The sequence below is a fragment of the Desarmillaria tabescens genome (assembly GCF_030435595.1).
Source record: "Desarmillaria tabescens strain CCBAS 213 chromosome Unknown EV420scaffold_83, whole genome shotgun sequence".
Classification (NCBI taxonomy): Eukaryota; Fungi; Basidiomycota; class Agaricomycetes; order Agaricales; family Physalacriaceae; genus Desarmillaria; species Desarmillaria tabescens.
In genome coordinates, this window is record NW_026848382.1 from 173,192 (window position 1) to 184,605 (window position 11,414).

The 11,414-nt window shown below is 45.1% G+C and overlaps 2 protein-coding genes across 2 annotated transcripts; one reads left to right on the top strand and one right to left on the bottom strand.

Annotated features, from left to right (window-relative positions):
- The first annotated feature begins 704 nt into the window (after positions 1 to 704).
- On the top strand, positions 705 to 1,677 carry EV420DRAFT_1583438 (uncharacterized protein). The gene is made up of 2 exons (XM_060474730.1): positions 705 to 724; positions 926 to 1,677. The coding sequence occupies exon 2, from the start codon at positions 1,052 to 1,054 to the stop codon at positions 1,409 to 1,411; it is 360 nt and encodes a 119-aa protein (XP_060323348.1). The 5' UTR covers positions 705 to 724; positions 926 to 1,051; the 3' UTR covers positions 1,412 to 1,677.
- Positions 1,678 to 4,290: 2,613 nt separating this feature from the next.
- EV420DRAFT_1650821 (uncharacterized protein) lies at positions 4,291 to 4,938 on the bottom strand (the record flags this gene model as incomplete). The annotated part of the gene is made up of 5 exons (XM_060478504.1): positions 4,291 to 4,348; positions 4,410 to 4,564; positions 4,614 to 4,696; positions 4,748 to 4,789; positions 4,839 to 4,938. The coding sequence occupies 5 exons, from the start codon at positions 4,936 to 4,938 to the stop codon at positions 4,291 to 4,293; spliced, it is 438 nt and encodes a 145-aa protein (XP_060323349.1).
- Positions 4,939 to 11,414: the final 6,476 nt, after the last annotated feature.

Consider the following 11,414-nt stretch of genomic DNA (forward strand, 5'->3'; position numbering starts at 1 on the left):
TGTTTGTCTTTCCAAGCTTCTGCGTAACACCATCTTGACACCTTTCCAGTTAGAAAGCCTTTGTTTAGCATATAGGCTTTTTTGCCTTCCGGAATCTCCATGTTTTTCACCAGACTTTTGTTTGACTCCCTCTTGTATGAACTGGCAGCCCATGGCATACTACACAAGACTTCATGTGGACAAGACCACCTTTACCTGAACTTGCTTGTTGAGCATTTTCTGTCCAGGCATGTGTTCATTGCTCAATGGACCTTCATATCGGTCGTACGTTCAGGCATGTCATACTGACCATGTTTGGGAGCCTGCATTCTTTCTGTCTGTCTTGCGGTACACCCACCTGTTAACTGTATTGCCTTCATCTGCACTATTATCTTTTTGGCACTTCTTGGCACCGTCCATGCATGAGAACAAATGGGAACACGCAATTGATAGTTTGGCAGAGTGGTTGACGCTTGTTTGGTACCTTTTGTACAAGGGGCCAGTCACCTACATGGCAGCCATTTTTGATAGTCACTTTGAGATGTTGCCTAGGAAGGATCTTCTTAGAATGGCAGATGTGCATGGTCTCTTAGCACGTAGTGCCCATTTGATGCTTGATGATCTGAGGGATACCCTTAGTGACCATGTTTCTGGTGGCGGTTGTGCTGGCTGGCTATCTCATTCTATCGCTAACATACCGGTGGGCTGTTTGGAGTGTTTCCAGGAGTTTGTTTTTTCTGATAAGGTTATATTGTGATTTGAATGCAGTTGCACTCCAGCTGTTAGGCTGTTAGTCACTAGGTAGACAAACTCATGAGGAGTTTCCTTGCCTATGCTCTGTATTTATACTATTTACTACTTAATCTAGTACTTTCTCCCCATTTCCTCCGAATTCCTTCTTACTAAGCATGCTGAGACATGCCATATCACCGGAATATCACAACAGGTTAAGAGTCAAAACAGGCTGTCATAGTTAACAATACAAGCAGTACATGTTGATCTTTCAGTGCAGACCTATATATTCACAGGCGCCTTCGAGTAAGTCCTGCTCTCTCTTTATACACTATGCTGAATGTCGTTTATTTGTCCAAGGTGGAGCATTGGCTTTGTCATGTTGACCGTTAGTCATATTGTTTGTTGCTCTCAGGTCTCACTATTTGTCCATCGACTGCCTACCAGCATTTCGCTCACGACACTACCAAGTACATGCATGCTTCATTGGATTCCCTCCTCAGTTACCTTTCCTGCTACATTGGTAGTGGGTCTCGACTCTCTGAAAAATGCTAATGACACTAAATTTTGCGGTATAGTTCTCTTGTCTCACTGGCTTGTTTTCATTCCTTTGTCCTCCTGCCTGATTTTTGCTTGCTGTCTTACCAAGTATATATATACTCAATGGTGCTCTTTCAGCTCCCATCTCCTTCAAAAATGATGTTGAATGTTTCTACTACCTGGCTGGTGTATCTCAGGGTTTGTACAAGATGAGGGTTAGTTCCGGACTTTGGTCAAAACTGCAGGAAGTTCATTTGATGGTTGCCTGGTTTAGAATTGGCTTGGAGCCCTGCTGAATGCTGCGCATGGCGGTGGTGCATGTATTTGTTCTTGCACGTTTCTGTATAGCCTTATTTATAGCTAGGATTGGTACCACCCAAATTATAAAGCCTTCACCTGATGTACAGGCATTTTCGCCTTCCGGACTCCATGCTTTTCCGAACAAATCTTCATTCAACTCCCTCTTTTATGAATTGGCAGTCCATGGTATGCTACACAAGACTGTCTGTCCGAGTTGGCAAGACCACCTCTTCCTGAACTTACTCGTTGAGTATTTTCTATCTGAGATATGTTTGTTATTCTGCAGAGGACGTTAATTTAGCCACAGGTTTTGGAGTGTCATTCTTGTCCAGGCATGGAATGGTATTGACTGAAGTTCTGTGATTCATGGGATATTGTTTGGATTGACCAGTGCCTTCCTTCCTTACTACGTGAGATACTAAAGCTGAGGATTCAGTTCATGGTGATCTTCAACCCATAGGAGACAAACAATGGGATGTAACTCCAAATGGTATGAAGACATTGTCGTTGAAAATTTGCCATCACATTATGTGATTACACATGTTCATGCCTCCTGATGATGGTTCTTGATGTATAGGCATAACTCTTTTTGTGTTAAACAATACAGTGAAAGCGTTGAATGCAACCAGGACCTATTTAGAAGGCCAAGAGACTGAATGTCTAAATGTCTACACAGCGCTCACACATGAGAGCTGATACTGCAGAGGAATCACTGCAGTATCTCCAGTCTCGATTGAAATATTTTCGTAGCCATCAATTTCATTGGCTTGATGGCTTCATTCAAGGAATAGCTCATACAGAATGTTATGGAGGCTACTGATTCCGAGGCACTGACTTTCACGTCTGCTCTATCTGAAGAACCTCCACAAAGTTCCAGCATTGTTTCTTCCATTTCTTAAAATCAGATTGTGGCAGGTGACAAAGAATCCATGTCAGGAGGGCATATGTAAATGAAGAAATGTCCCACTGATACAACACCGACAAGACTAAGGCAGAATCGGCATGATCAGCACCAGCTAAAGGTAGTGGGCTCTGCCATGCGTGGCCCTATTCATTATGGTTTATAAAGAACCAAGTTTATGTATAATTGATTGATCTTGCGAGGTTTACTCACTATAATTCAAGGCCCAAGGGTTATTCAAATCTTAGTTTGCAGAAAGAAGTCATAATCAATAATAGTTAGTACCTCAAAAATAGTAGTATACTGTATGATTGAGAGAGTACTCCCCCTTGAAATCATTCACTCACAGTGGTGGTGGCTTCTGTTGCTGAGAGAAAAGGACTTGCTCGGTGGCGGCATTCTGCCGCCACCAGCTCACATTTTCTCTCAGAGTCCATGGCAAGATCGGCCAAACAAACCTGCTGAAAGCGTTGTTGCGACTGCAGCCTATTTACGCATGTAATTTTGCAATCTAGAGTGTTTTACATACATACTGAGAGATAGTGAGTGAGCAGACTAAAACTACGCGTCGACACTAATGCTATGCGGTGCAATGATATGGAATATAACTTATGGCATAAGAAGCAACGGGATTCTAAACAGGACTTAGTCACAGCACTGTACCTGACGGGCATGCATGATGAGAAGGCCAAACCCTATACCCAATGCCTTAGGCTCTAACTTACAAGCACACTCGTGGGAGCTAGATAAAACCTTGACGATTGCAGTGACACTGAGAGTACTTAGCGCGCTCGCTAACTGTGATGCGTCGTACCTGAAAATCCAGGGGAAATCCTTAAGCGAGATGACAGATATCACCGGCACGAGCTTGGGCAATGGGCTTTGGCCGAAGTCCGCGAGCCCTGCATTCCATTGTTCTGAGTCCCATTGTTCGAAGACTCACTTGTTGCCATGTCTACGAGAAGCCTCTGTGAATCCAAGAAAGAAGTCCTGAACTGACATACGCCAGAACTGATAGATTCCGTGCGCCTAGACCTGTCGGTCGCTAGAGAACAAGCCCATGGGTGTCGGGAGAGCACCTCTTGGCACGCGTTTAGCGAGCTCACTATAGAAATGAGACTAAAACTGGGAAGTCCGACTCAGATGCTCAGTAAGGCAGCGGTGGCAACGTGCTATGCATGTAGGAGTCTGGGTACTGCATGACGTTTGTAATTCTAATTCCCTTGTAGTATAAGTAGGCTGGTTACAGTAGGTAGAGGCTAAGTTTCGAGCCCCCGAGTTCCCATGCACGCGTTGAAGGCAGTACTGTAACAAAGGATCAGTTTGTGACTTCGAGCTTTGCATAGAATTAGCGAGCTCACTCAGAGAAATATGAGATACCCTTTTGATAAGACTTTTGAGAACTTAGTCAGAGTGAATATGAATCAGTGAAGCTGTTTCTGTTCTGTTAAGTGTGATAAGTCTGTTCAGAGAATGTGTTGAAGTGGAAATCTGAGATCTGTTCTGTTCTGTTCTGTTCTGTTCTGTTCTGTTTCAGTCTGTTCTGTGTCAGTTCTGTTCGAAGTTCCGTTTCTGAATCTGTTTCCGAGCGCTTCTGAAGTGTTCTTGAGTCGAGATAACCTGCTGGAGTTAGTTGGAGAACCCCTACATACAGTTGTGTAGCGAGCAGGCTAAGTCAGTGCTTGCCTGTGGTGTTCTTTTAGTGAGCTCACTGAAGTTTCAGCGTGTATTGCCTCTGTTTCTGTTGGGATCAGTGTCCCTTGTGTATTATAACTCAAATCTGCCTTGAAGGTTGCATCGTCGCCAGTGAACGACCTTCCTGTAAAAAGTTCCTAGACTTAGGGATTCATTAGAGAAAGCTTAGCTTCGCTAAGAGCGCTGAGAATAAGATAAACTCTTCGAGATATAGAAGTATAGTTGGATCACATTAGAAATAATCGCTCCCCCTAGAACTTACGAGGGTGATTGTAGTTTGTGTAGCTGTGTGAGTGTGTGTGTGGGTTTTTGAGGTTCGCCTTTTAGCCCGCTCACTATTCCACAGGTGCCCACAGCCAGCCTCTTCAATGCACAGAGCCTCTTCAATGTAGCAGGAATACCTCGTTTCTTCTGTCTCTGCATACATTATGAATGCCTGTCTGATATAAAACCATTGCATGGCAACATGCATCGTTGCCATGATGTACATGAACCCTGAGATCCCAGCAAGAATCTTCACCTGCCGCCTATGGATAGTTGTGCTCGACACTATGGGAGGAACTTCAAGTTCGATCTTGTTGGCTAGGATCAACTACGCACATATTTGCAATAGTGCGATGGCAAACAAGGCCATGTACATGCCTGGCTCATGGTAAGCTGCTGGATGACTGATTGAAACTAAAAATCTTACCATGGGTTAGGGACTCAATGATGACTTTGTTTAACCATGAATCAGAGAACTGCCTTGTGATTATTTGGATAGATGAAAAGTCGGGATCGATTTGAGACATTCTACAGGAAGGTTAACAGCTACCAGAAGCTGACTAGTGAGGAGGAAGGTATGTGTTTGTTTTGTGTGGAGACTTGATGTTTATTAGTGTGGAGCTGACATATTTTAGTTGCATTGTTCTGAGTGAGACTCCATCAAAGGTGCCGGTTTGAGCTCTTGTAGTGGTGCATCTTGGATACATTGCATCAACCACACTGTATGTGTCTCAGACTTTCATTTGTTTGATGTCACAAACTGGGAGTCTGAGTATCTTTGCATGGGGCACTGTTTGGGATTTGATAGCACATAGGAATATACCAGATAATGGATTCGGTATCCTTTCAATGAGTTCAAACTCACAGCCATGGCACAGGTGATCACAATGAGAAGAGTGGAAAGGTTTCGAACAGTTCATTCTCCAGGAATGCTTCAGGTGGTCTAGACCTGCATCTGTGACTGCAAATAGACGTGGCTATTAATGTGACCTTTATATTCCTCAGATCCGTGATCCCTATTGCGGTGCACCAGGTCAGTAAGTCACAGCATTTACAGAAAATAATACTCTCAGAGTTACTATGGAATAAATTTAGGACTCTTGGAAAAGTACCTTGTATGTGTTCTCTGAGTTGAATTCATGACTGATGACTGGAATGACACTCATCCTCATTCAAGGTGAATTTGGCGAGTTGAAGTTCAATATTTGGAGCTGAGTTGTGTAGGAAATTAAACTGGCATCAGGTGATTTCCTTTGATCATCATAGCAACTTATTTCTCCCGCACCAATCCTGCCAGAGATTGGCAAGAGGTATGTGTCAGCAGCCTCTAATGATGAAGTCAGCATGGAAGTCCTCCTTGCAAACACATCAAGCTGAAGCCACCCTCATCTTCAGGCCCTGGTAGATCGGACCGTCCTTCCCACTTGCCAGCATGAGTTCTTTTGTCATCTAAACATGTTCAGCACTTTTTTGGCTGATAACGCATCATTATAGCTATCAATAAAGAGCCCATTATGTGCTCAGACGATCAGAGAGTACTCGGTCCAGATTATCAAGCACTATTTAGCAGCTCTTTCAAAGCCAGAATTACTGCTGTTACATGCTGCACCACTCCAGGAACAAAATGTGGGAAGGCATGGGTGAGAATGGGGTAAATGAGACCTTGGGGTAAATGACGGTCAATAGGGAAAACAAGTGTTGGGTGTATGGGCATGGATTCTACATAAAAGTGGGTCATTTATCTTTACCCTCGTTCTGTGTAACATCTTCGTAGCATGTAGCCAAGAATGGGAACACCAAGCACAGAACATACCCCACCCTAGCGCAATTTTCTGCAAGCTATGAGTTGGTGAGTAAGACGATGTCCTTGTTAAGCACTAACTCTAATCTGAACCAAGGCTGATCTCTATCCTGTCACTCGTGTTCGGTGATTCAGTGTTAGAGAGGCATTGGTAGATTATAAGAAGTTAGGCGTCACTTATAGCGAAAGCAAGGAGCTTGTAAGAGTTAGGAGTATATAACCTTAGCCGAAGCTGGGGTCTAAGGCCACAGCATAGGCTAGCTTAAATACATGTTAGACTTGTACTAATAATAGTATCTACAAGGGCGCATGCAGCAAGAAGTGCACCCTTCAATGAATGAGGAGTGAGGACACTAAAAGAAGTGTACTCCCGACGAATGAGAGTAAAGAGTGCATGTCACCTGTATCTGCATGAGACTCCATCTGAATAGGCTGTATCCCGTAGACCACCCTCGACTAGCGGTCGACTCCTGTCCAACTACTAAGAAGCATGATGCCATCAAGAGAAGTGTGATGGTGCATGCGGTTCGTCGGTCATCTGGGATATGGCAGCTGTGAACTGGGGTGACGGCAACCGGGTAAACAGGTAAGGAGTGTGCCAGTGGAATATCATGGGTCCGAGAGATAAGATAGGCCAGTCCGGGGTTCCGAGGGATAAGGATAAGATAAGATAAGGAAAATAGAGGTAAAACCGTAATAATACCCCCCGACTAAGACTGTCGTCCCAACAGTCCTTTAGACGTACTCCCTCCCTGAGTCGAGGGAGTTAGTAGATTCCATATCTGATTCATAGTCCCTGTTTTGTTCCCAAGCAGACATGCCCCGTTCTTCTAGAGGGAAGCTAGGGTCAGTCTGAGTCGTTAGAGGAGACATGGAACATTCGTCTTCGAAGATGTCTTCATCCGTGTCTGATGAATAAAAGCCTTGCTCGTTGAAGGATAATGGATCAGTATGATTCCTGTTTGAGACTGGAAAGAGTGTTGGGCTCTCAGTTGAAGGGCCAGAAGATGATATGGTTATACATCCCCCTTCATTTTCCAAGTGTCGCAAATTGTGATCCTCTACGTGGTCTTCCTTGTTCTCATATTGTTTGACAAGTTCTTCGGCATGGGCAAGGTTGTTTCTCTTGACCCAAGTAGCTTCCTCCACTGGGTATCTCTTTCATTTGACCAAATACTCTGTTATGGTCCTCCGACTGTGTCCTCGACCGATGACGCGGTTGTGGTCCTGAAGTAGTTCTTCTATTTCATATTCTTCCTCGCCTTCCATGAGTTCTGGCTCAGGTGGCGGAGGTTTCTCCTGATTGGAAAACTCCGGAGGGACGTACAGAGTTAAGTATCGTTCGTTGAACTTGTTGTGGATCTTCCATCCTGGTGGTAGGTTTAGCTTGTATGTGGAGGGCCCCTTTTTAGAGATTACTTCAAAGGGGCCGACGCATTTATTGTCTAGCTTTTTCGCTGGTCACGGAAGGTGAAGGTTGGTTGAATCCAACCAGACTTTTTCACCTGGTTGGTATTCCTGCACAGGACAAGTGTGTTTGTCATAAGCCTTTCTCATGACTTTGGCGGCTTTATTCAGAGAGTGTTCTGCTTGTTTGCATACTCTCTGGAGGCTTTCGACAAAGTCAGTTACCGATGGTGTTTCCGACGGCCTCACCATGGTTGGGCGAATTTCCCCATCTCATCCAAAGACTACTTTGATGGGGGAGAAGCCCATTGCAGAGTGTTGGCGGTTGTTGTGAGCAAATGCTGCCCACTGCAGCCATTCACTCCAGTTGTCCTGTTTGTGGTTAACGAAAACTCGAAGATATTTTTCAAGTTCTTGGTTAACCTGTTCCGTTTGTCCATCCATCTGAGGGTGATAAGCTGTCGACGGATTTCCTTGAATATTCATCATTGCATATAGCTCAGTGATGAATTTCGATACAAATTGGGGTCCCCAGTCAGAGATGACTTTGGAGGGGGTGACCCCAAATCGGCAAATGATCTCGTCACATAGGATTTTAGCCCATCCACTCGACAAGAGTTCTTTTGTGCATGGAATTAGCATGATATACTTCGAGAATTGGTCTACAATGACTAGCACTGCATCGTAGCCCTTAGATTCTGGAAATCCGGTGACCATGTCGACTGAGATATGTTCCCAAGGTCGAGATGGTATGGTGTTGGGATGTAGCAGAGCTGCCTTCCACTGCATGTCAGTTTTTGTTCTTTGACATGCTTCACATCCTCGTATGTAGGTCTCCATGTCTCTTCATAGTTTAGGCCACCAGTAATCTCTTAGGACCAATTCTTTGGTCTTTTCAATTCCTGGGTGTCCTGCCGAGACGTGGTCATGGTGATGGGAGATGAGCTCCCCTCGTAGCATGTGATCATGAGGGACATAGATACGTCCATCATAGTGGAGAAGGTGGTCCTTTTCGATGACCCCCTTCTCATGACTGAGGCTTGAAGTGATTCCTTTGTCCCATCGTTGGTGATCGCTGGTCGCTCTTCGAATTTTGCCATGAATTTCTCCCTCCATTGGCATTATTAGGGCACAGAAGAATTCTGGCTTTAGAAGGATAATATCATCATTATCCTTTTTCCCTTGGTCATGATCGGCCTTCCTGTTGGACACCCCTGGTTTGTGGTTGAGCGTGAAATGGTATTCCACCAATTCAGTGACCCATCACACTTGTCTGCGATTGAGTTTCTGCAGTTTGCGGAAATATTGTAGGTTTGAGTGATCCGTCCAGATTTCAAAATCTTGACGGGCACCCATGAGATAATGTCGCCATTCTTCCAAGGCAATCATTATTGCTAGTAGTTCCTTGTCATAAATCTCGTAATTCCATTCCGTTGTGGAAAGAGATTTTGATAGGAATGCAATTGGGCACCATTTCCCTTCCTGCTCTTGGGACAGGATGGCACTGATTGCCCCTTCGCTGGAGTCTGCCTCCATGTGAAACTTGTTGTAGTTGTTTGGCATCACCAACACGACTCCCATTGCGAATTGACGTTTGAGCTCTTCAAACGCCTCCTGTTGTTCTTTTCCCCATGTCCAAGGGACTTTCCCTGTGAGTTTTGTCATTGGCTTGACAATTGCACTATAGTGCCAGATAAATCGTCGGTAAAAATTGATGAATCCTAGGAATGATTGTAGTTCCTGCTTCTTGGAGGGTACCAGCCAGTCCATGATACCAGCGATTTTTATTGGATCCATTTTAATGGATCCTTTGCTGATAATGACTCCAAGGTACTCGGTCTTGAGTACCTCGAATTCACATTTTTCTGCTTTCAAGAACAACTTGTTCTTGCGCAAAATCTTTAGGACCTCTCACACAATTCTTTGGTGTTCCACCTTGTCCTTTGTGAAGATGAGGATGTCATCCAAATAAATGGTGACCTTTCCCTGGGCAATGAGATCTTTAAAGATATCATTCATCATCCACTGGAATGTGGCAGGCGAATTGGTTAGTCCAAAGAACATGACCATGGTCTTGTAGAGTCCTCGGTTAGTGTGAAATGCAGCTTTGAATTCATCTCCCCTCTTGATTCGGACGTTGTTGTATCCCCAACAGACATCTAGCTTAGTGAAATACCTCGCGTCCTTGAGCTTATCCATAAGGTCAGAAATAAGTGGTAAAGGATAGTGATTTTTGATGGTTATTTCGTTAAGCTTGCGGTAGTCTTGTACTGGCCACAGCTTTCCATCCTTTTTCTTGACAAAGAAAAAGGGGGATGCCATGGGGGACTTGGAGGGTCGAATTCGGCTGGTAGCCAGGTTTTCATCGAGGAATTTATCCAATTCCTCTTGCTCCTTTGGATTCAAGTGATATATCTTGCAGTCTAGACTGGCATTGGCATTGGGGATAAGCTCAATGGCATGGTCCCAAGGTTTATGGGGTGGAAGTTCATCGAAGTTTTCCTTGGCGAAAACGTCAATGAAGTCTCGGTAGTGTTCGGGGACGATTTCCTCGAACGATTTCACTTCCTTCCCTTCATGGGCCTTGGCTGCTAGGTCATTGGCTTTATGCCCCACCGCTCGTATATGAAAGGCCTCCTCAAAGTCTATGATGAGGATCGTATCCCCATCTTCGACTTCAGTTCCCCACTGTTGTTCTGGATCCTCGTCTGGAAGGCAGAACGGTATTTTGTGGCAATCGCAGTGTGCTAAAGTTACCGAACCCATGTCCCAGTCGATGAGTGGGTTGTGCCTTTGTAGCCAATCATGTCCTAGGAAGATGGGCATGGTTCCTAGGTCAACGACTGCTAACTCAATATGTTTGCTGTGATCTCCAATCTTGAGTCGGACTTTGGCGAACTTGGTAATATCACCACCTTTGTTTCGGGTACCATCTGTGTTATAGACCAGAGTGGGGTGAGCTGCTTTATGTGTGGTAATACCACAATCACAGGTCCACTGTCGGTCAATAGCGCTTCCTATACAGCCACTGTCAATCAGGGCTTTCATGGAGTGATGAGCCATGGTATCGAAGGTTTCCAATTGTAAGGTGATTGTGATATTTTGCCCCTTCGCTCCTCGGACATATTGGGGTGGTTTGGTAAGCTGGTCCATATGTTCCAGCTTTTGGTATTCATCCAGATAGGACTCCCCAACTTGGTTTTCCAGGTTGATTACCAGTGGCTCATCCACCTCCATTTGTCGTCGAGGGTGGACCCACTGTTTGAGAAGTGATATCTTCTCTCCTGGGGTCTTGGCAAGTCGCATAGCTCATCGAGTCCAGGCGGCTCCAAAGGGCTTTAGCCATTGGGAGCCCTGAGAGTACTCCACCAATATTGGAGATATCAGGGCCTTCCCCTCGTCATCGCAGTCATAGGCCATAAAGGCCCTACTCCTATGACCTGCGACCGGGTCAGTTCCCTTTCACCTCGGTGCAAAACACCACTCGAGTTAGTTGGGACTTCATTGGATTTTGGAGAGTTCCGTAAACTCTTAAATAACTAGGATCGCCTTACCATTAGTACCTTCCTTCAAGAAGCATACCTGGGAAGGGGAGCTCTCTCCTCTGTTCGGCCTGCTTGATCCTTGTGGGCAATTGAGCTTTTTCGGCTGGTGTCCTCTAGGGTAGAGGTGGCGTTCCTGGTTATCCTTTCTACTTGGTTCCACATATGGTGCCGGGTTATCTTCAGAGGCTTTACAACAGTCCGCCATCAGGTCCGCAGGGCTCTGACAGCCCTCAGCCTCATCCCTAGACTT

What these genes read in the sequence shown, in the direction of transcription:
- EV420DRAFT_1583438 (XM_060474730.1), top strand. Translation starts at nt 1,052, where the DNA reads ATGTCGTTTATTTGTCCAAGGTGGAGCATTGGCTTTGTCATGTTGACC.